Below are 24,952 nucleotides of genomic sequence, written 5' to 3' on the forward strand. Positions count from 1 at the left end.
GAATACGAACAATTGATCATTCATACATAGAACGCGCGCGTGATGTCATATCGCTAAGTATTATATCGATATCATGTCATTACATCGATATCGATACTACATATTTGATAAAAAATCAAATATGTAGTATCCTGTCAAAGGCCTTTGAAAAGACTAGCAGTATCATGGTATAGCCATTTCCTCTATCCAGATCAATTGTCTTAATGAAATAACAGCTGAGCTGGATAAAAAGTGAGTAAATTACTAAGGCAGAATTTACTTCAACAAAACTATTCTCTCCCCATCCGCATGGTTAGCTTAGTGGCTATGTGCTTCGCAACCATATGCCTGGGGAAGGAGTGTCCTAGGTTCAACGACCATCGACGACATGAGGAGCTTAAGGATCTTCCTCAGCTATGGCCAAGTTAGCTGGTCTTGGGCGTGGACAGCAGGGTCCCCCCCCCCCCCCAAAGCAAGCAAACCGGCCCTGTGAACACACACGGATACAGTCAGGAATACTTAAGACAATCCCTCCAGTCATAGGTTCGAATTGCTAGCTATGCCGTCCTGAGCCTGGATAAAAATAGGGGGGGGGGTGCCATACTTCCCCATACCTTCCAACTCTTCAAAAAATGTCAATAGATTTCTTTTTATTCATCTCAACTGCACCTCACACACATGTCAATGATGTACTATAGATTTTTTTACTTGGGATTTTACTTCTGATAAAAGGGGCTCACGGCTGTTGAATCACCATACGAAATGAATGAATTCTCTCCCCTATACAGTAGGGCAGGGGGTTACCAACCCTATGCCTGCAGGCACCTTGGTGCCTGCCAAGGTATCTCGAGGTGCCTGCTCAGCCATATAGAATTGTCTATTAAGCTATTGATTTTATTGTGGGAAATCTGGCAGGAGATCCAGTGGTGGGTAATCAGCATGGGAAGATCCTGCATAAAAAGCCACCCGCTTTCAGCATATTAACAGCGGTTAGTCTTTCTCTTCAAATTTTACTCTTCAGCTAAAAGTCAGTATCAGTGAGTTTGAGTGCATCTTTGTGAGCAGTTCTTGGGTTTAAGACAATTATCGTTCTTCCCTAAAATGAATGTAGATAGTAAAAAAATAGTAAAAAAAGACAATATAATTTTCAATCTGAATGGTAAGAAGCCTACTGCTTTGTTAAAATAAAAGACAAATATCTGTGTGGTATGTGACAATTCTGTTGCATATAATAGATTTAGTTTAATCCTTTATCCCAGTGAGAGCAAACAAAGTTTGTGCCTGAAAATATCTTCAGGACTAAATATAGTGTTGTACTATCTTATCCAGTAAGTAGTGCAACACCAAGGCAACTCGTGGCAAAGGTGGAGCAAGCTACCAGGCACTTCTAACCCAGTATCTCCCATAATGCAAAACACATTTCCTATGTGGATATGTATACTGTTATGCATTAAAGGGATTGGCCATCTACCCAGACTAGTTTCGACCTTTATTGAGGTCTCTTCAGTGGGAGCCAGGCCCAGAGCTGGAGATACCAGGCAGAAGCAGTAGCAAGTCATCTGTGCCTATGGGAGTTGCCAAAAGGTTTATCACCTTTTTTAAAAATTACTCTGGATTTAGAGAAAGATGTTGAAAATTTATTTATCACTAGGTTAGACTATAATAGATTTAGTTTAATCCTTTATCCCAGTGAGAGCAAACAAAGTTTGCGCCTGAAAATATCTTCAGGACTAAATATAGTGTTGTACTATCTTATCCAGTAAGTAGTGCAACACCAAGGCAACTCCAAGGCACAGATGACTTGCTACTGCTTCTGCCTGGTATCCCCAGCTCTGGGCCTGGCTCCCACTGAAGAGACCTCAATAAAGGTCGAAACTAGTCTGGGTAGATGGCCAATCCCTTTAATGCATAACAGTATACATATCCACATAGGAAATGTGTTTTGCATTATGGGAGATACTGGGTTAGAAGTGCCTGGTAGCTTGCTCCACCTTTGCCACGAGTTGCCTTGGTGTTGCACTACTTACTGGATAAGATAGTACAACACTATATTTAGTCCTGAAGATATTTTCAGGCGCAAACTTTGTTTGCTCTCACTGGGATAAAGGATTAAACTAAATCTATTATAGTCTAACCTAGTGATAAATAAATTTTCAACATCTTTCTCTAAATCCAGAGTAATTTTTAAAAAAGGTGATAAACCTTTTGGCAACTCCCATAGGCACAGATGACTTGCTACTGCTTCTGCCTGGTATCTCCAGCTCTGGGCCTGGCTCCCACTGAAGAGACCTCAATAAAGGTCGAAACTAGTCTGGGTAGATGGCCAATCCCTTTAATGCATAACAGTATACATATCCACATAGGAAATGTGTTTTGCATTATGGGAGATACTGGGTTAGAAGTGCCAGGTAGCTTGCTCCACCTTTGCCACGAGTTGCCTTGGTGTTGCACTACTTACTGGATAAGATAGTACAACACTATATTTAGTCCTGAAGATATTTTCAGGCGCAAACTTTGTTTGCTCTCACTGGGATAAAGGATTAAACTAAATCTATTATAGTCTAACCTAGTGAAAATAAATTTTCAACAATTCTGTTGCAGTTATGAAGTACATAATGTGGAGCGGCATTTCAAGACTAATCACTCCTCATATGACCACAACTATCCTGTTAATTCTAAACTAAGAAAGAAAAAAGTATGTGAACTAAAGACAAAAACTTGCATCTCAACAATTAGTTTTGATTAGACCAATAGTCAAGTATAAAAATACCACCATTGCTTCTTATAAAATTATTCACTTAATAGCAAAAAGGAAAAAAACCATATCAGGATGGTGAATTGATAAAAGAGGCATTTCTTGCAGGAGCAGATTCTTTATTTCAAGGCTTTAAAAACTAACAAGAAATTATGAGCAATATCAGACCTGGAGCTTTCAAATAAAACAATCACACGGTGATTGAGCTCAATTTTCCTTGACATGCAAGCCCAACTGAAAATGATTTAGAAAAATGTGAATACAATTTGATGAATCAACGAATGCATCAGATACAGCAGAATTGGCTGTTTTAGTAAGAATGATATTTGAGGACTTTTCTGTTAGGAAGGAACTGTTAAAATTATTGCCCATGAATGGTCAAACAATAGGAATGGATATTTACCGTACATTTAAACAATACATCGAAACAATAGATTTCTCTCTATTCAAGTTGGCATCAATCAACACTGATGAAGTCCCAGCATTGGTGGGTACTTCCAAAGGATTTACTGCTCTTTGCATGGAGGACAAATCATTTCCGATCTTTACATCATACCATTGCATTATTCATCAAGAAGCATTGTGCAGTAAAGTTCTCTCCTTTGGTTATTACATTATGAAAACAGTTTTCTAAAAATAATAAACTCGTTTAGAGCCTCTCATGTACAGGATAAGTCTTTCAGTGAGAGTACCGATGATGCAACTAAAAAAGATCTTATTCTTCATTTTGAAGTTTGCTGGCTAAGCAAAGGAGCAGTGCTTTCAAGATTTGTGAGTTTGATTGAAGAGATAAAAGAATTTCTCAGTTCCAAAGGACAGAACTATGAGCAATTAAGTGATCTTTTTTGGTTAATGGATTTGGGTTTCCCTACAGATATCATAGAAAAATTAAATTCTTTAAGGAAAGGATAAACACACTGTGATGAGATAAGTTCATCCAATAATTTCCCAAATCTGAAGAAAATGATTGAAAACACAAAGTCTGTTCCAGAATCATTTTGTTAAATCTCTTAAAGTGCTTCAGGAAGAATCTGACAAGAGGTTTCAGCAGTTTAACAACATTGAGCCAATGGTATCGTTTTTTTAAACCCTTTTACAGACTTAAGTGTAATCAAAATTGCTAAACTCATTACAAAATTTAACAATGCAACAACAGAAGAAGTAGAACAAGAAATTTTAGATCTCAACAATGATATCACATTAAAGTCATATAAATGCGATGAAAATTTTGGAAGGATAGAGAAAGATTTCCTGTTTTAAAAAATTGTAGATAGTATTTTTTTGAATCAACATGCTTGTGCGAGTCATTTTTTTCCACCGTGAACATCATAATATTGTTTATGTCATAAATTTGTTAAAGGGAGGTCATGTTTTAGTAATCTACTTACTTATTACAATAAAGTGACTGCTTCCTTGGACAGAGGAGAAGGATACACAGTAATATACTTGGATTTTGCAAAAGCTTTTGATAGAGTACCTCATGATAAGTTGACAGTCAAACTAGAGCAGATGGGGTTGGATATTAGATTAGTGCATTGGATTGGAGACTGGCTATCTGATAGGTATCAACAAGTTGTGTATGGGGGTGCAATATCCAGGAAAAGGAAAGTCACTAGTGGAGTGCCTCAGGGATCTGTTTTAGGGCCATTACTATTTAACTTGTATATTAATGATATTGGCGAAGATTTGGATGGAGATATTCAGTTGTTTGCAGATGATGCAAAGTTGGGACGAACCATAAAGAGTAGTGAAGATGTTGTGGCCTTGCAAGAAGACTTGAATAAATTGAGTGATTGGGCAAGCAAATGGGGATGTGAGTTCAATGTTGCAAAATGTAAGGTTTTAAAATTTGGAAAACAAAGATGGGATGCAGAATTTATGCTTGGTGAGAATATATTGTTGGAAGTAGAGGAAATAAGAGATCTGGGAGTGATAGTGGATAAGGATCTAAAATTTAGGGGACACATCGCCAAAATTGTGAAGACAACACAAAGACTTCTGGGAATGATGAGGAGGACACTGACGTGTAGAAGTAGGGAGATTCTTGTTCCATTGTATAAGGCTTTGATTAGGCCACACATGGACTATTGTGCCCAGATTTGGTCACCTGGTTTTCAGAAGGATGAAGAGATGTTGGAAAGGGTCCAAAGGCGACTGACTAAGGTAGTTTCTGACCTCTGGAATGTCGAGTATGAGGAAAGATTGAAAAGATGTAATTTGCAGAGTCTAGTGGAGAGAAGGAAGAGGGGAGATATGATAGAGACCTACAAGTTGGTAAGGGGTTGTTATAGGATCAATGGTGGAGAAGTTCTACAGAGAATAGTGGGAGATCAGGGGAGAACCAGAGGTCATACCTGGAAACTGTATAAAGAGGGTGTGAGTAGGGGAGTGAGAGGCAGGTTTTTTTCGTGCAGAGTTGTGAATGATTGGAATGCCTTGCCTGAGAGTGTGGTGTCTGCAAGGAGTTTGAATGTGTTTAAGACCCGGTATGATGAGATGTGTGTGAGATAAAAGGACCTCCTAGATGAGTCTTTGACTCCATGAGGTCTTGTTTAATAATAATAATAATAATATCTAAATACAGATTATGGCTAAAGGATGAACATCTCAACGATTGTTTGTGAGCTGCAACATCATCTTATATTCCCAACTACAAAGGACTTGTCACTGATATGCAACTCCAAGGATCCCATTAAAATCCATTTTTCTTCACAATTTATTTAATTTATTTAATACATTATTGTTCCTTCCCAATAAAAACAAAAATGCAATGATCCTTTTGTTTATTTATCCACAACATACATTTATCTTGATTGTTTGATTGCTTTAAGAAAGATGGCAGGGTAGGGGGAGGGAGGAAGTGCTCCCAGTACTGTTTCCTCATCTTAAAATTGCTCCGGAGCTCAAAAGATTGGTAATCCCTGCAGTAGTGTATCCCTGAATTCTGCTTTTAATGTACTTTTCCAATAACTTAACTACCACTCCTGAGAAAGCAATATGCTGAAGTTGCTACTTCTGTATTGGAGCCTCTTGCAATGCAACCTTGTTTTCTTTCCACTACCCCAGGTGCTTGTCAGAGCATAGATTTAAATTAAACAGCTTGGTCAGAGATAGTGCCTGTTTTCTTGCACATTCTAATAACAGCTGAATCCCATTCAATCCCATTGCTGTATTCAGACTGATACTTACAACCTCTAGTTTTGTCTACCTCTATTCTCACATCAGTCTATCGCATTGGTAATGCAATATCTCAATATGAATGATACAGCCTTTTCCAATAACTTAACTACCACTCCTGAGAAAGCAATATGCTGAAGTTGCTACTTCTGTATTGGAGCCTCTGTGTAATGCAATAGAGGCTGTGTCATCTCTATCATTGCTACAGGACTGAGTTTATTACAGGTTAGTAGCGAAGTGAGTGTAAAATATCTTTTTGAGCAGAAAAGAATGCCTAGTTTTCTAGAGGCTAAGAAAGCTATTGATGAAATGTGTTTATATTAGGAGAAGCTGGAGGTAAATGTCAGTTCAACGAGAGAGATCTGATCCTGTCTGGTGATATGTGCATTTTTAGGGGTAAGAGAAGGCAAGCTGAGATCCCTTTTAAGAGAGAATTGGACTTAGTTTTGGTGGCACAGAAAGTGACGAACTAACCTGGCTCTGCCGAATGATGGTATGAGATCAGTGTTTAAGGCACTAGTTGCAGATGATATTGAAGCTTGGGAAGTCTGACAACTACAGGGTTTGTCAAAAAAGTAGGTTGAATGCAGTGTATTATCATTGGCAAAGTTGTGAATAGGATTAATTGTTGAGAGTAGGTTATTTATGTATAGGATCTTCATAAGATACTAGACTGGATGGACTAGATAAGACTTTTGAGCACAAAACAGGAAGGGGGGGGGATTTAGACCAAAGAGTTCTAAATCTTATACCAGTAAAAGACTTACTGGTATAAGATTAACTAGAAGTTTTCCTTACTAACAGTGAATATTTCAGCATATCTTGCTGAACCATGCCAGCCTGGTTGGCAGAGTGGTTAGCACATCCACTCTCCAGCCAAAAGACTGCAGGTTCAAATCCCACCATGGACATGGATGTTTGTGATTGTCTGTGAAAATACTAGTAGTGGTAGTGAGTGGTAGATGCTGTTGGTATAGATGATGATTGTAGTTTGAGAATTGGGTGGAGACAGAGTTGTAGAGTAGGTGCCCTCCCTCGATGAGGGAGGGCACCTACTCTACAGTTACTCCCAGTTATATAGCTGGCCTCACTACTGTCCTATAAATTTTGCCTTTCAGATTGATCGGCACCCTCTTATCGCATAACACTCCAGCCATCTCCCTCCAGTTCCTCCAACCCGCTTGTATCCTGCATCCCACTTCCTTCTCAGCTCCTCCATCTTCTTCCACTGTTGAACCTATCTAAAGTCTCTCACCTTCCTGATGACATTTCCTTCCAGCTCCAGATCTGTCTCCCAGTTTAGTTCCCGCTTCTTCTCTTGAATCTACACACAGCAATGTCATCTGCATACAACATTGTCCAAGGCACATCTTCTCTCACGTCCTCTGTTACCACCTCCATCACAATATTAAACAGAAACGGACTTAATGCTGACCCTTGATGCAAGCCAACTGTTACTTGAAAACTTTCTGTCTGTCCCAAACAGGTCCGAACACTTGTCTTCACATTTCTGTACATTTCCCGCACCAACCTGACATATTTCTCCGGCACCTTCTTCTCCCTCAGATACCTCCAGACTTCTTGCCTTGGCACTTTATCGTATGCTTTCTCCAGATCAATAAATACCAGATGTAGCTCCCTTTGTTTCTCTCGATATTTTTCCATCATCTATCGTAACCCAAAGATAGCATCTGTTGTTGATCTACCAGGCATGAAGCCAAATTGTTCCTTTGCAATCTCCACCTCCTTCCTCAATCTACCATCAAGAACCCTTTCTAGGATCTTCATTGTGTGGGACATCAACTTTATTCCTCTGTAATTTTTACAGTCTTGTGCATCCCCTTTACCCTTGTAAATGGGAACAAGAGTACTCTCCCTCCATTCCTCGGGTATATTTTCCTGTTGGCAAACTTTCATGAACAGGTCCCACAGCAGGTCAATTCCCTCTTCCCCCAGTGCCTTCCATGCCTCCACTGGAATTCTGTCGGGGCCCACCGATTTTCCATTCCTCATCCTCTTCGTGGCCTCCATCACTTCCATTCTACTGATGTTCTGCACCATCCCCTCAGAAGGCTGCCCATCTCCTCTGTGAGTCCTTGCATTTTCCTCAATTAAAAGTCCCTCAAAGTATATTTTCCATCTGTTTCTTATGTCCACATCCCTCCATAATACTCTTCCTTCAGCATCTTTGATCTGCCTCACATGTAAGATGTCCTTTGCTGCTTTATTTCTACATTTCGCTAGTTGGTAAATTTTTCTCTGTCCTTCCTTTGTTTCTAATTGATCATACAGATCTTGATATGCCATGGCCTTCGCCTATGCCACAACTCTCTTGGCTTCTTGCTTTCTCTCTTTGTACACCTCTCTGTCCTCTTCCACTCTTGACTCATCCCACTTCTGCTTTGCCTTCCTTTTAGCTGTCATTGCCACTTGTACATCATTATTCCACTACCAACCCTCCTTCTGCTGTCTAATCTTTCCGGGTGTCTCACCAAGCACCTCGATTGCACAGCTCAGGATTACTTTTGAATTATGTTTCCACCATTCTTGTACACTTTCCAGTCCATCCGAAATCCTCTCTAACACCCTCTCCCTAAACCGATTCCTCACACTCTCCTCTTTTAAGCGAAACCACTTAATTGTCTTCATCCCATGGTATCCAGAAGTTCTTATCTTCGATCTTATTTTAAAGTCTGCGCACAGAAGCCGGTGTTGCTGCACCACTTGATCTGTTGGGATTACCTTACAATTTGTCACAACCTTAAAATGTTTTCTTCTAGTCAAAATGTAGTCAATTTGTGAGCTGTTGTTACCACTCCTAAATGTTATCAAATGTTCTTCCCTCTTGTAGAAAAACGAGTTCACAATTGCCAGATCAAACGCTACTGCAAAGTCCACAACCCTCTCTCCTTCCTGGTTCATCATTCCCAGTCCGTGGCCACCATGCACCCTTTCACAGTCTCTATTCTGTCTTCCTATGTGCCTGTTCAAGTCTCCTCCGACAATCACCATCTCATTTTCTTCCAATTCCCTCATTTCTTCATCTAACACGTTCCAGAACTCATCTTTTTCCTCTGCTGTACAACCAACTTGTGGGGCATATACACATAATACGACCACCCGCTCTTCTCCAAGACCCAATTTCATTCGCATGATCCTGTCGTTCCTTCTACCCACGTCCAGTACTTCACCCTTCATTCTGCCACACACCACAATTCCTGCACCATTTCTTCCCTCGTTATTCGCTCCAGAGTAGAACAATTTATATCCATCTCCCAGTTCCTTTGCCTTTCTCCCTTTCCACCTTGTCTCCTGCACACATAAAATGTCCAACTTCCTCTTCCTCATCATATCTGCCACCTCTCTTCCCCTTCCAGTCATGCTTCCAACATTCAGTGTTCCCACTCGCAACATCCTTTCCACCTGCTGGGCTCGCTTCTTTAACCGCACCCACCCTTGATGCGGTAGCCCTCGTCCACTTCTCGCAGCTGTAGGGTGATGTGGCTGTGCGTCACTTAAGGGGTACGCTCTAGCCCTTATATCATTTTCTCTTTGACTCATAATCATAGTTTGAGTTGGCACTGAAGTTTTCCGACTGGATGCCCTTCCTGACATCAACCCTCGCATTTATCCGGGCTTGGGACCTGCACCTATTGAGGCTAGCTTGCCTCCTTTGGTGGCTGCATAAGACGAAATGACTTAGCAAGATAGGAAAGACTCACCCCTAGCCCTCGAATACTCTAATCGCATCAGGGGGAAGGAGCAAGGAGAGGAGAAAGAAGCAAAGAAAGAAGAGGAGGGACCAGTCTACAGAATAATATAACAGATATATATTACATGAAGTAAGGCATGGTGTTATATAATAATAATATCAAAACCTTAGGTGGACATGTTTGGGAGTCCCACCAGAACACCTGAGCTCGGTGGTGAAGGATCGTGACCACTGGAAGTCCCTTTTGCAGCTGCTGCCCCCACAACCAAATTAGGAAAGGTGGGCCTTGAAGATGGAGGGATAATAATATATTCCAGCTTTATCTATGAAGTTGGAGAAGGCAGTTTGAATTATAAACATTTAGTTTCCATTTTATGGATAACTAGACTGTTGAAATCATCCTTAAGAATAAATGGGATGAATTTCATCACCTGGTGTGCAATCACTGAACTGCATGTTGGAGGCCTATAGTGGCCTGAAAAAGTTTCATGTTTGGTCTTTAGAGCAGGATTCTCAGGCTATGTAAAAACAAATAAAAATACAAAATATATATATATTAAGGAATATTTGTTAGCAGCAATAGTGAGCTGTATTCCATGAGTGAAGAAGAGGACACAATTTGGTGTAAAGTGGATGACAAACAATATCAAACAGAAACTGCAGGTGAAAAACAGGTTATGGAAAAGATATGAGGTGAAGGGGGGGGGGGAGGAGCAGATGCATGAAGAGTATGACTCAGGCCAGGAGAGTGACTAATATGGTGAGGAAGGTGAAACTGGAAATATGAGAAGAGATTGTCACTAAGATCCAAAGAAAATCCTAGGGAATTTTTAGCAGTGTTGCCAGTAGGAGGAGAAATGATTGTAGAAGAATTGCATTGTGGGATAAAAATGGGAATAGAGTGACTGATGCAGAGGACATAGTGGAGTTGTTCAATGAACACTTTATTGGAGTATTTCATCCTGGAGAAGTAAGTTTTAATACGAGGGGGCAGGTTCGAGTTTAAAAGTGCGAGAAGAGAGTATGTTCCAAATACTGAGTACTCTGGATGTCAGTAGAGCTGTGGGACTGGATAGTATTTCACCATGGGTTTTGAGAGAATGTGCTAAAGAACTGACAGTTCCATTGACCTGGCTTTTCAATTGAAGTCTGTGTACAGTAAAGGTACCCAAGGAATGGGAGGAAGGAAGGTAAGATAGTGCCATTGCATAAAGGCAGTAGCAGACTGGAAGTGTCTAATTATAGGTCAGTTTGTGTTTCATCAGTAGTTGTTAACATCTTGGAGAAATTAGTGAGGGACCATATACAATGTTGGGAAGATAAGAATAATGTTATCTGTGAGAGTCAAGATGAATTTGTTAGGGGGGGGGGCGCTCTTCCTTTAGTGATATGATTGCCTTTTATAATAAAGTGACAAGAGCAGCTGATGAGGGAAAGGCATATACTGCCATTTTTTTGGATTTTGCAAAGGCATTTGACAGGGTGCCACATGATAAGCTGATATTTAAGTTGCAGCACGTGGGTTTAGATGTCGGGTTAGTCAACTGGATTCAGGATTGGCTGTCTGATAGGTATCAGAGAGTTGTGTATGGTGGGGCAATATCAAGGAGGCAGAAGGTTACAAGTGGGGTCCCACAGGGCTCAGTACTGGAAACTGTATTGTTTAATCTTTATATCAATGATATTGTTAATGGATTGCAGTAGGATATTCAGTTGTTGCATATGATGCAAAGCTGGAAGGGTTATTAGTAATAGTGCAGATGTGGCAGTGCTGCAAGAGGATTTGAATAAACTAGACAGATGGGCAAATGAATGGTGGTGGAGGTTTAATGCAGCAAAATGTAAAGTATTGAATTCATATTAATTAAATTTGGGAAACAAAACACACGTGTTAAAAAGATTATTTTACTGATTAATAATAAAATAATAACTTTATGTTTCGACCCCTGTATTGAGGTCATCTTCAGAAGGATACATTCAGAAGTATAAGAACAAGCTACATGCTGTTGCACTCTATACAAGTAAATTACATGTACGTTGTTAACTAATCTTTTTTCTTAGCCTGCCCTCTAGTGGAAAAAAAAATTAAAAAATAAAAAATAAAAAAAATAAAATAAGATAAAATAAAAAAAAATTTTTTTAAAATTAAAATAAAAATAAAATAAACAAAAATAAAATAAAAACTACAATAAACTCTGCTAAAGTCCTCATATACTAGGATTCTTCTGGAATTATACAGTTATATTACGATTATCTTCTGGATTTGTACAGGTTGCTATTGAATGTTCAAGGGAAAAAAAAAAAAAACACTTCACTAGGTCTTGTATTGAGATTTTTCTTTGTGGTTGCTATGAAGGTTGTAGATGGGTCCTCCACATTCTTGGAATTGTTAGGCCATCATTTTTATTCAGATTCGGATCATGTTTGAGCATTTCACATTCTTCCTTGAATTTCCCCTCAAACCAGGTTTTGATGCGCTGTAGTGACTTGGTATCTTTCCAGTCAATTCTGTGGTATGTTTGGAGTGCGTGGTCAGAAAGGCCGGTTTTTCCAAAATGGAGGTATTTTATGTGACGTTTGTGTTCATCCTTTCTGATTGGGATGGTTTCCTGTTTCCCCTATGTATGGTATGTTACATGTGCAATCTATTTTGTAAACCCCTGGGTGGGCTAAGTGTGGCAGGGGATCCTTGAAAGAATTGAGTAGGTGTCTTAATTTTGTCGGGGGTTTGAAGGTGGTTTTGATGTTGTATTTGTGTAGTGTTCTGTCTATTTTATCTGAAATGCCTCTAACATATGGAATAGCAATAGCATTCTTGAAATCTTTTTTGTTATTAGTGGTATCTTTGTGGAGGATCTTGTGAAAGGTTTTTATACTGTATCCATTTTTTATAAAGGTATGTTTGATGGTCTCATATTCATGGTTAAGAGCTTATTCAGTTGAACAAAAGGTTTGAGCTCTGTGTTTAAGGGTGCTTATAACCTCTAGTTTTTGTGTTGAGTGGTGATAGGAAGTTTTGTGTATGTGCTGGCCTGTGTGTGTAGGTTTGCGGTAAACTGAGAAGGAGAGACAGCTTGAAGGAAGACGTGTGACAAGTGTGTCTAGGAACGGAAGAGAGTTGTTTTTTTCTATTTCAATGGTGAATTGAAACACAGAGCTCAAACCATTTGTTCAACTGAACAAGTTCTTAACCATGAATATGAGACCATCAAACATACCTTTATAAAAAATGGATACAGTATAAAAACCATTCACAAGATCCTCCACAAAGATACCACTAATAACAAAAAAGATTTCAAGAATGCTATTGCTATACCATATGTTAGAGGCATTTCAGATAAAATAGACAGAACACTACACAAATACAACATCAAAACCACCTTCAAACCCCCGACAAAATTAAGACACCTACTCAATTCTTCCAAGGATCCCCTGCCACACTTAGCCCACCCAGGCGTTTACAAAATAGATTGCACATGTAACATACCGTACATAGGGGAAACAGGACGAACCATTCCAATCAGAAAGGATGAACACAAACGTCACATAAAATACCTCCATTTTGGAAAAACCGGCCTTTCTGACCACGCACTCCAAACATACCACAGAATTGACTGGAAAGGTACTAAGTCCCTACACCGCACCAAAACCTGGTTTGACGTAAATTCAAGGAAGCATGTGAAATGCTCAAACACGATCCGCATCTGAATAAAAATGATGGTCTAATAATTCCAAGAATGTGGAGGACCCATCTACAACCTTCATAGCAACCACAAAGAAAAATCTCAATACAAGACCTAGTGAAGTGTTTTTTTTTTTTCCTTGAACATTCAATAGCAACCTGTACAAATCCAGAAGATAATCGTAATATAACTGTATAATTCCAGACGAATCCTAGTACATGAGGACTTTAGCAGAGTTTATTGTAGTTTTTATTTGATTTTTGTTTATTTTATTTTAATTTTTTTAAATTTTTTTTTATTTTATCTTATTTTATATTTTATATTTTTTATTTTTTAATTTTTTTTTCTTCCACTAGAGGGCAGGCTAAGAAAAAAGATTAGTTAACAACATACATGTAATTTACTTGTATAGAGTGCAACAGCATGTAGCTTGTTCTTATACTTCTGAATGTATCCTTCTGAAGATGACCTCAATACATGGGTCGAAACGTAAAGTTATTATTTTATTATTAATCAATAAAATAATCTTTTTAACACGTGTGTTTTGTTTCCCTAATTTAATTAATATGAATGCTGATCACCGTACAACCTTAAAAGAAAGAGTAAAGTATTGAAGTTTGGGATACATCGATGGGAGGCTGCATTCTCAATTGGAGGAGCTGTATTGGAGAAAGTAGGGGAGACAAGAAATCTGGGGATGATGAATGATAGAAAACTGAAATTCAGGGAACATATTGCAAAGGTGGTGAAGGTTAGTATTGCAGGAACCCAGAGGATTCCTGCAATACTGAGAAGGACGCTGACATGCAGAGATAAAAAAATTTTTGTTCGATTGTATAAGAACTTGATCAGACCACACTTAGACTACTGTTCTCAAATTTGGTCCCCAGGATTTCAAGGTGATAAATTAACTGTGGAAAGGGTACAGAGGCAGATAACAAAGATGGTTTCAGGACTGTATAATGTTAGTTATGAGGATCAGCTGAGGGAATGTGTACTGCAGAGTTTGGTAGATAGAAGAAGGAGAGGTGATATGATTGAGACTTTTAAACTGTTGAGAGGTGGTTACAGGGTTGACACTGGGGAGTTCTTTTGCTTGGTTGAAGGAGTGATAACAAGGGGCCATCCCTGAAAGGTACAAAAGGAAACTGTGAGCAAGAGGGTGAGGAGTGGTTTCTTTGCATGGAGGGTGGTTGAACCATGGAATGCATTGCCTGATAGAGTGGTGAGAGCGAGAACGTCATTGAGTTTAAGGAGTGGTATGATAGACTTTGTGTTTCCTAAGAGGGACCTCCCATGATGAGTCTTTTGACTCCATGGTGGCCTGAATAATAATAATATATATATAATTAATAAAAAATAGAGAAAAAATACTTAGTCTGTTCACATTACAAATGTGCTACAGGTTTACAAAAAAGAAATCATTCATGAGTGGGAGGAGTCACATTAAAAAAAAAAAAATGATCAAAGATGTTGTGTTGGTTCGAAGACTGATGAAGGAAGCAATTGGAAGTAATAAAGATAAAACATGTAATAAGGAAATTTTGAGCTAGAGAAGGTCATATAGTCAGTATTCCAGGTTTAACAACTTCTTGAATAAAATATCACACATGTTTGAATTAAGGATACAAACATCAGTGAAGTGAATGTGCAAGTTTTTTTTTTTTTGTGTGTGTGTGTGTGTGTGTATAGAATGAGTGATTTAGGTGGGTTTCATTGCTTTTTATGATTTTTCTGTTGTCTCATTGGTAGTATGTTTGTGTGTTTGTGGAAGATGTTTTCTTTTCTGCTCGTGTCATGGTTATTTTTGATAGTGACTTTCGGTGACTGGTAATGTCAGAAACTTACACAGCATGAGCATGTAGAATGGGGGTGAAAGGCTAATGAACATAATTCCACTCAGGGAGTGCACCCACTCTCCAAGTATAGCTGTACACAGCTATACTCAGATTTCTTCTGGATATGATTTGGCAGAGTGACAGTAGGATTATTTACTGATTATTTGTCAGTAAACCTCCTGCCACCAGGCTCAGTCCTAGATATGCTTTGGTTGCTAGCCTATAGAACTGCTTTACTGCTGTACCCTCTAAGTGCAGGAGATACTGACTCCCTACTTAATTATGATGTGTTGACATGTCCATGAAAAAGAGCCACTTACACTGCATGCCTAAAAAGAGTGGAGGAGATACAGAAACAAAGACTATCTCTGCAGACCAAACATGTCAGCATTCAGGCTCCCAATAACTAGAACAGTAGCATTTTCCTGGGTAATGAAAGCCATCTTAGAGATCTAGTTGGCATTTCCTCCAACTAGGGAAGATATACTTATAAGGTAGAAAAAGTTACCTGAAGTACTAGAGCCAGAGCAAAATTTGCAGAAATAAGTCACACACTGCTGAATTATGGTGATGGTTTGGCAACTGCACATCCCAGCCCAGTGTTCTTTAGAGATCAAAATAGGGCACCTACACTATCTCTCATCACTCTACACTCCCCCCCCCCCAAAAAAAAAAACACTGACCACACTCATTTCCTTGTTCACTTCGTTATTTATCAACTCTAGCACTCTCATTTTTTTTTTAACTCTACCCTGTTACAACCACACTCTCATCTATATATGATTAGACTTTTAAATTGATGGACTAACAAGTTTTTATCCTTGCAATCTAAAAATGTTATTCAACTGATGGAAAATATAACATTTAAAAATGATTTATAGTATATTTATAAGTATATTATGTAATTTTTTTACAAATTTTTTAAATATTTTACATATTTTAATTACACAATAAAAATTAGTGCTTTGTTTTTACAACTCCAAATATATGGACATTTTCAAACAAACAAACAAAAAAAAAGTAAATTCAAACTATGTTAGAAAGCGAAGTAAATATTAGCTACAAGCACAAAGTAACCAGCTGCAGATCACTTGATGGAATAAACAATAATATAACTGGTGTTAACTAATTTGATAAAAAAAGCAACATCTTTTTGAATAAGAATTATTATTATTATTCAGGACATACATAAAGTCACAGCATTAATTGCAGAGGGTCCATCTTAGACACAAAGCTAATACCATTTCTCAAACTGTCTACATACTTTCTACCTCTCAGGCAATGCATTCTATGGTCCAACTACTCTCCATGAAAGTTACTTAACACCTTCTTACTCACTACTTTCCTTTTGACATCTTGTCTTTGTTCCTTCCCCTCATTTTACTATATGAAGAATATCTACAGTCAATCCAGTAACTACCACTCAGTAGCTTATATGCCTGTTTTAGAATGAGAATGTAGGTAGACATGGATGAAATTAAATTAAGATTACTGGAAAAAAATTAACTATTTATTGGCGTATTAGCATCACAAATGGATTTTTTGTTATGTACATTATTCTGTTCCACTTTTTATATTGAAGATGCCTATGAAACCTGGATAAAAATTTTGTGCCAATACATTGTTAATTTTTATGTAAGTTTTCTGTATTAATTTAATTTTAGCTTAAATGTTGCATTTATACACTTCATCTCTATTCATAAAGCTGTGCAGTTCACATGCCCTTTGCAAGGCTCCACAGTCCTGATATAATTTTTGTTATCTGCATTTGTAACCTCTTCAAGGTTACTTCATCATCTTCATGTTCCAGTGACTAGATCTCAATAATCCAGATATGATCTGATCAAGGCTTTATACAATGGTATACCACAACTCTCTGGATTGCCCATACTTTTACCTTTTTAAAAGTAAAAATTGCTATCAATTATCACTTAAAGAACTCTTATCTCCTCAGATCCTTCAGTGCAGCTCCACCAATAGATTAATTTTAAGACAATTTATTGACATAATAAGTAACAGAAAAGTAAACAGTTACTAATACTAAATACAAAGATAAAATTCTTGAAAAGAATCAATTTTAAATAGCAGTGGTATGCATAACTTTCACTTTTATTACATTGTTGTTATGAAACACAAATGAATTTCCTTGTAGAGATATAAATATACATTAAATGTAATCAAGTGCTAGATTTTTGTATTACAAAGTTTGCAATTCACCAAGCAAAATTCCGTTTCTCTATGTTAGAAAGGGACACTCAAAACACAGTTTTAAATTAATTTGAAATGAAATTTTCTTCAAAGGATGATGGATAACTAATTGTCACGTGATTAAAGCGCCTGAATAAGATAATGAACTGTGAAGCTCTACCTTTGAGCGTGAAACAGTAGTCTGTCTCATACTACACAAATAAAATAAATTTTTATGACATTAGGAAGTCAGTTATTTGAAACCTCACCTGTAGGTGTTTGTTGAGGATAATGATCTCGTTTTATGGGAGGACTGTTTACAGGCATTGGGGAGTGCTCACTACGGGCCATATTAGTAACATGATTAACTAGTGCAGCAGCAGTAGAAACAGCTGTAGCAGAGAAAGCATCCACAAAGAAAGCAGTGGCCTGGTGGTCGGCCGGAGTAGCAGGAGTAGGGATGTAACCGAAGCTTGGAAAGCCTGGAGAAAATGTGGGGGAACTAAACTTATTTCCTGGTGTGATGGACAACTATTAAGTTTGGACTTTGAAAAATTTAGAATTAATTAAGGATATACTTAATAAGTGCCATCAATCAGCAGCAAAATGGGATACTGTACTATAAAACTAGTAAACTATTAAAATATATAAACAGCATAGCCAATGACAAGCAATTTCATTATAAAAATGAGATGCAAGTCTCCTGATAATCAGCTTGTGATAAAACTTTCCAGAAATGGCACTTAACAATAAATATTACGTACTGCTACTGTAACAAAATTTAAAATTATTATTCAATCAAATAAAAAGTACAGTTGGCATTTCCCCACATTTTCTCAAGCTTTATCAAGAAAACAACTGTGCACTAAAGTAGCAGTAAGTAGAAACAGCAACAAAACAAAACAAAAAATAATAATAAAAACCCATGCATAAAACAGAAACTGAATATTAATAAACAAAATATTTCCATAGCTTACTCACAGTGTTTCTTTTCTCCCCACTCTTCAGGATGGCATCAAGTCATGAACTCAAGGGCTTCATAAAAGAAACCTTTAAAACTTCTTAATAAAATAGCAGACACTGCAGGTTTATTAGTAAAGCATTCAGTAATATGTAAAGGTTTACAAGAATCACATGCTGATTCTGATATTAAATAAATGGCATGCAAAATGATGGTTAAGCATATAAAGCAAATTTATATGAGGTATGGGGATACATGCCAAGCAGTATTGCTGATTTTCAAGAATAATAACGACATGAAAATCTGATTTAACTAATTTAAATTTAAAATAAAATTCATTTTAGTATATTGCCAAAGTTTCTTGTTATCATCCTCAGGGTTAATTAAGAAATATATTACAATAAAATAAGCATTATGTAAATCAACTGACTAGAAGAATCTAGATGTGTACACATAGGATGAAGTTTGAGCTTTGAAACATAATATACTGTCTGATAAAGTTAGGTATCAAATCTCTGGTCTGTATAGAAGAGAAATTCTTCAGTACTTGAAGAATTCTCTAATGAGAGAAAGGAAGTGTGAGAGAAATTTAAGGGAATGAGAGAAGAAGAGAGAATGGGAGAACAAGGGAAAGATAATGAGAGAAAGTTAACAGAGTACAGGAAAGGACAGCGAGATTAGAGGAAGGTAGATGATAAGTGAGAGAACAAGGAGAGAGAATGTTGGAGGAGAGAGCATGTGAGGAATGCAGGCAAGCAAGGAATAAATGGATTTGTGAGGTGAGTAATATGTGGAGATTCAATGATTTGTGGTGTGCATATCAAAATTTTAGAGGAACATTTTCCTGGAGAAACAATAGAGTGCAACTGTGGCAATAAAGCAAGGTGGGAAGAACGTAAATAAAATGACAGTGATAATTGATACAAATAATTTGAAAGATAGCTAGAATCAAGAGGCATAATTATCACTTCAATTATAAACTTGTGTCACCTACCACCCATTATTTTGCTAAAAATGGCAGAGCAACATGATATCCTGGAATCCATGGCTTGGAGAGCCATTGATCGATTAGAAGCTGGACAAATGCAAGAAGTTGTTGCTCAAGATCAGAGTTATTGTTAGGAATTATTCAGAAGAAAAGTGTGAAAAAGAAAGTGAGCATATTGCATAGATATGATAATGCAGAATATAATGTAAGGAGGAGAGCAATAATAATGAATGATATAATAGCGAGAATGTGCTGAAAGAAAGAAAGGTCTGGAATATGTGGATACTTGGTATTTGAGGAATAGAAGAGTGCTGAATGTGAGAGAGAGGGAGATGGACTGCATTTGTACTTAGGTGGGAGATGAATTTCATCACCAGTGTGAGCCTACTGCCCTGTTTTTTTGGAGGCTTGAAGTAGCTTGAGCAAGGTTTCCAAGACTATGTAAAAAATAAATTCAAAATACAAAAAAATATATAAAATTGAAAAAATAGAAAAAACATTCTCAGTCCACCCACAGTACAAAATGTACTATAACTTTACAAATAATCTTTCATGGGGTGGAATAAGAATCTGGAAAGACTTGTTCTAGGGCCAAGTGAGAGTGTTGAGGCTGGGAAACTAGAGTTGCCAAGGTGAATGTTAGCAGAGGTGGCCTTCTGTGGGGATAGTTGCTTGGGAGATGGGAGAATATATGGTATAATTATTATAATTGAGTGTGGAGTAAATAATAATAGGTATAGAAATACTGACAATGTATTGATATTGTGTTATATAAATGCCAGGAGTATAAGGAACAAAAGGACAGAATTGGTGTCAATGATAGCCTCGGCCTATCCAAAAATTACTGGAATCAACCAAATGTGATTAACAGAAGATGAAGTCCTAGTAGGAATAAAAGTAGAAGGGTATAGCATATTTTGTGCAGCTAGAATAATACAAAATTAATATTTATTAACTTATTAGGTGATATTTCGCTAGTATTATATCCAGCATCTTCAGAGCAAGAATACTTTGTCACAGTACACAAAACAACAAAATTTGGTATAACAGTGGGTGGTGGTGGTGGGGGATTTCCCTTCCAGGCGTTTCTTTTCAGGCAATGCTTACAAAGTCATAGGTAACTTTGTAGGCATTGCCCATAAAGTGTTCTTGGTGAGATTTTTACAAGGTCATTGCTGCTCCCCCCCATTTTATTCAGGCTGGGACCGGCATATGGCTGGGACATATTCATGACTGTAATCCATGCATGTTCAAGGGACTAGTTTGCCTGTTCTGGAGGATGAAAAACCTGAGTTTCCAGGTGAAAAAACCTCTACCTTTGTATGTGATCAGTTAACTCACCTTTCGTCGAAAGAGACTAGATAAAGGTTCCTCATGTCACTGACAGAAAATGAATCTGAGTCTTTCTGACCAAAGGGCTTCAGCTATACTGACTGAGCTACGGAGGCTATAACAGTGGTACTAGGTAAATTAGGACTTAAGTTCCTTGTGTTGTCTGTTGTATTTTTTTTTTGTAAACTAGTCCCAACTGTTATACCAAATTGTTGTTGCTGTTTTGTGTACTTTGAAAATTGTTCTTGTACTCTGAAGATGCTGGATATAATATCAGCAAAATATCGGGCAATAAGTTAATAAATATTAATTTCTGATTATTCTGTGTTGTGAATCAATAGCATTAAATTAACTATACTGATCAAAACAATTAGAGGATATTTTGGTTTTCTTGTAAATTATAAAGTTATAAAATAATTATAAAATTATAAAATAATTATAAAAATTATAAAATAATTTAAAAATGTAACACATTTATTTTAAAATATTCTTAATATACAACAGTGTAGAACATGCAACTGCATACAAAATCATGTTAAGACTTGTCGAAACGTATCTTAGCCATATTAGCATGTGTGTGTGGGGGGGTATAAAAGCATGGCTTTTTGTGCTCACTTCCACAATGCATAATTATCACTTCAATTATAAACTTGTGTCACCTACCACCCATTATTTTGCTAAAAATGGCAGAGCAACATGATATCCTGAAATCCATGGCTTGGAATTGGTCGATTAGAAGCTGGACAAACGCAACAAGTTGTTGCTCAAGCATTTTGTGTATCTCAAAGCATAATTTCGCGACTTTGGAATCGCTTTCTGGAGAAGGAAATGTTCGAAATTGTCTTCATGCCATAGGTTTATATGCTCAAAGACCAATGGTTTGCATTCCACTTACTGCAAATCATAAAAGAGCCCGGAGAATTTGGGCACAGGAACACCGCAATTGGACAAATGAGGATTGGGCTTGTATACTTCTTAGTGACAAGTCCAGGTTCAGTCTGCAACCAGATAACTAACGTATCTTGATATGGTATGAAAGTGGAACAAGAAATAAATAATCCACAGTTTGTTTGTGAAAGACCCCAACATCAAGGTGGGAGTTTGATGGCATGGGCTGGAATAAGTATAGGTGGCCATGCTGATCTCTATTTTATCAGAAATGGTTCCTTAACAGCCCAAAGGTATCGATGAGATTTTGGAACCTATAGTTCGTCCTTATGCTGCTGTAATTGGCCAAGAATTCACTTTTATGGATAACAATCCTCATCCACAAGCATTGTCGTCCATAAAAAAATTGCAAATTTGGTACAAGAGTGGTTTGAGGAAGAAGGTATTGAACGAATGGACTTGGCCTGCCTGTTCACCGGATTGTAATTCAATCGAACATTCCTGGGATGCTTTAGGTAGGTGTGCTTCTGCTTGACTGGTGCCACCACGATTGCTTCAAGAGCTCTAAATTGCTCTCACAGAAGAGTGGGGAAATATCCCACAAGAACTGTTTGATCATCTTATTCAGTCCATGCAATCATGATATACTGCTGTTTTGGCTATTAATGGAGACCATACGCCGTATTAAAAATTAACAAAAGCCTTTTTGGCTATTCTTGTTAAAATTATTTCACGCTGAAATGTATATGTTAATTTATAATAAATATCGATTACTTAAACAATATCTCATTAATTACACCCTATCCATAAGTAAGAAATATTTATTCATGTATAAAGTACCAAATAGTTAAAATTATTTGCAGAAATTTATAATTATCCAGCAGAAATTTATAATTATCCAACAGAAACTAAAATATCGCTCAATTTTTTTGAGCAGTGTAGCATGTACTGCCAGCACATAAGCCTTTCTACTTGCTTGAGAATCTTTTGGCAGGATAGGAAGGCCAAACAGGGAAGTGCAGGATTACTTATGATGAGTGATGGGTGGTGTCCTCAGAGTAGAGAATTTGAAAGGAAATGGCACTTATGGTTTTAAAAGAGTATGGTGTGAGGTGGAGGTGAACAGGAGAGGATATTTAGTGAAATGTTGCTATAGGGCAAGGAATATAGAGGGTGATGAGCAAGAAATGTTTATGCAGATGAGTTTAACAAGTGCAAATCAAGTAATCATTATGGGAGATTTTAACTATAGCAGTATAAACTGGGCAGAGGAAACAACATACAGTAGTAAGAAGGAAAGGAATTTCTGGAATTGTTTATCATTGATCCTCATGTTCTCCCCTACATGTAGTAGGGGAGAACATGAGGATCAAGAGTTTTGGATTTGGTCTTAGCATCAGAGGATCTGATTATAACAGAGATCCGAGCCTTGCTTCCCAGTCGGAAAGAGAATGACCTTAGCTTGGGGCAGGGGGGGGAGGAAGGTGAATAAATATGCAGAATTATCAAGTAGAAAGGAATTTATGGAATTATAAAGCATGTGATTAGCTAGGAGCAGTTTCAGAAGTAAACGGGGGAGAGAAAGATATCACCAATGCATGGCAGCTAAACAAGAAATACTTATCAGCAACAATGGCAAATTGCACACCTCAAGTGAAAAAGATAACACAATTTGGTGTAAAATGGATGACTAATGAAATCAAGCAGGAATTGTATATGAGAAGCATGATGTGAAAAAGTATAAAGATATGTGGAGAGCTGTTGCATGTGGAATATATAATACAGCCAGAAAAGTAACTGGTATAATAAAGTAAACAAAAAAAGGAATAAGAGAAAAGACTGGCACTAAAGTCCAGGGAAAATCCTAAGGAATTCTTTTGTTATTTGGTCAGTAGGAGCAGAAACGATTGTACATGAATGACCTGTTAGATGAAAATGGGGATCAGGCAAACAATGTAGATGACATTTGAGCTGTTTAATTAGCACTTGTTGGGGTATTTCTTCCTTAAAAGGAGATTTTATTCCTGGAGGGATGGGAAAGGTTGAAGGTTTAGAGGTCCATAGGGAGAATGTGTTTTGAATGCTAAGTGCTCTGGAAATAAGTAGGTAAGGTAAGGCAGTGGAAATCAATGGTGGCAATTCACCATATGTTGAGAATGTGCTAAGGAACCAACAGATCCACTGACTTGGTTATTCAATGAGTCTAGCTACTGGGAAGGTGCTTTGGTAGTAGAATGTCAGTGAGATAGTGCCATTGCATAAAGGTGGTGGTAGAATGCAACTACAGAACCAGTTTGTGTTTCTTCTGTATTTATGATATTGGAGAAATTAGTGAGAGATCATATACAAAATTGGGCAGATAAAGTAATACAATCTGTGAAGGTCAGCAGGATTTGTTAAGGGGAACTCTTCTTCCTGTAATCTGCTTGCTTTATAATAAAATAACAAGAGCAGTTGATGAAAGAAAGCCATATACTACCATTTTTATGGATTTTATGAAGGCATTTGACAGGGTATCACATGATATGCTAATATTTAAGTTTTAGCATAGTTTATCTGTCAGATTAGTAAACTAAATTTAAGACTGCCTGTCTGGCAGATATTAGAGAGCTGTAAGAGGAAGAGGTATTAAGGAGGAAAAGGATCGTAAGTGAGGTTCCAGAGGGCTCACTGCTGGGACTTTTGCTGCTTAACCTTTATGTTAATTGACATTGTCCATGGATTGCAAAGGGGAAGGGAGATTCAGTTGTTGGCAGATGATGATGATGATGATGATAAAGCAGGAGGCCTTAATATCGGCACTAATGATAGTGCCGATATTAAGGCCTTTCATGAGGATTTCAATAATCTGGACATTAGGGTGAAAATGGGGATATCAGTTTAATGGAATGAAATGTAAGGTTTTGAAGTCTGTGAACCACAGATAGAAGACTGCATATTCTATTGGTAGAACCATATTAGAGGAAATGGAAGAGGCAAGAGATCTTAGGGAGATAAAAATAAAATTTAATAAAAATTTGAAGTTCAGTGGACATATTGCAAAGGTGGTGAAGGTAACCCAGAGGATTGTTGCACTAATAAGGACTTTTTTTTGACCTGCACAGATAAAAGCATGATGATTCCATTTTATAAACCCTTGATCAGACTACATCTGAATTACTGTGCTCGGATCTAGACACTGGGATTTGAGGAGGATAAATTAACCTTGTATAGAGTACAGAGGTGGATAACAAAATATCAAGTGTACATTAAATTATGAGGATAGACTGAGGGCATGAAAACTACAGAGTTTGGTGGATTGAAAACAAAGATTACAGTCCTGACTGAGAGCATTTAAACTGTTAAGGGATATTTACAGGATTGACACTGAAGAGATTTTTCAGTCAGTAAAACTATAGGGAGGAAGAACAGCAAGAAGCCATTCCTGGAAGTTGCAAAAGGATATGGTGAGA

The 24,952-nt window shown here is 37.5% G+C and overlaps 1 protein-coding gene across 9 annotated transcripts in view; it reads right to left on the reverse strand.

The window, feature by feature from the left end:
* LOC150104491 (RNA-binding protein Musashi homolog Rbp6-like) overlaps positions 1 to 24,952 on the reverse strand; it is a 768,426-nt gene that overhangs the window by 101,719 nt on the left and 641,755 nt on the right. For 5 of the 9 annotated variants that reach the window (XM_090395177.1, XM_090395176.1, XM_090395175.1 and 2 more), the window contains exon 12: positions 17,601 to 17,813. The exons of the other annotated variants lie outside the window; for them this stretch is intronic. In XM_090395177.1, coding sequence (XP_090251303.1) covers positions 17,601 to 17,813 — 213 coding nt within the window. The remainder of the gene's footprint in view (positions 1 to 17,600; positions 17,814 to 24,952) is intronic. 9 annotated transcript variants of the gene reach the window in all.

This window comes from Typopeltis vanoorti, chromosome 7 (genome assembly GCF_054136105.1).
Source record: "Typopeltis vanoorti isolate ZY-2024b chromosome 7, IOZ_Tvanoo_1.0, whole genome shotgun sequence".
Classification (NCBI taxonomy): domain Eukaryota; kingdom Metazoa; phylum Arthropoda; class Arachnida; order Uropygi; family Thelyphonidae; genus Typopeltis; species Typopeltis vanoorti.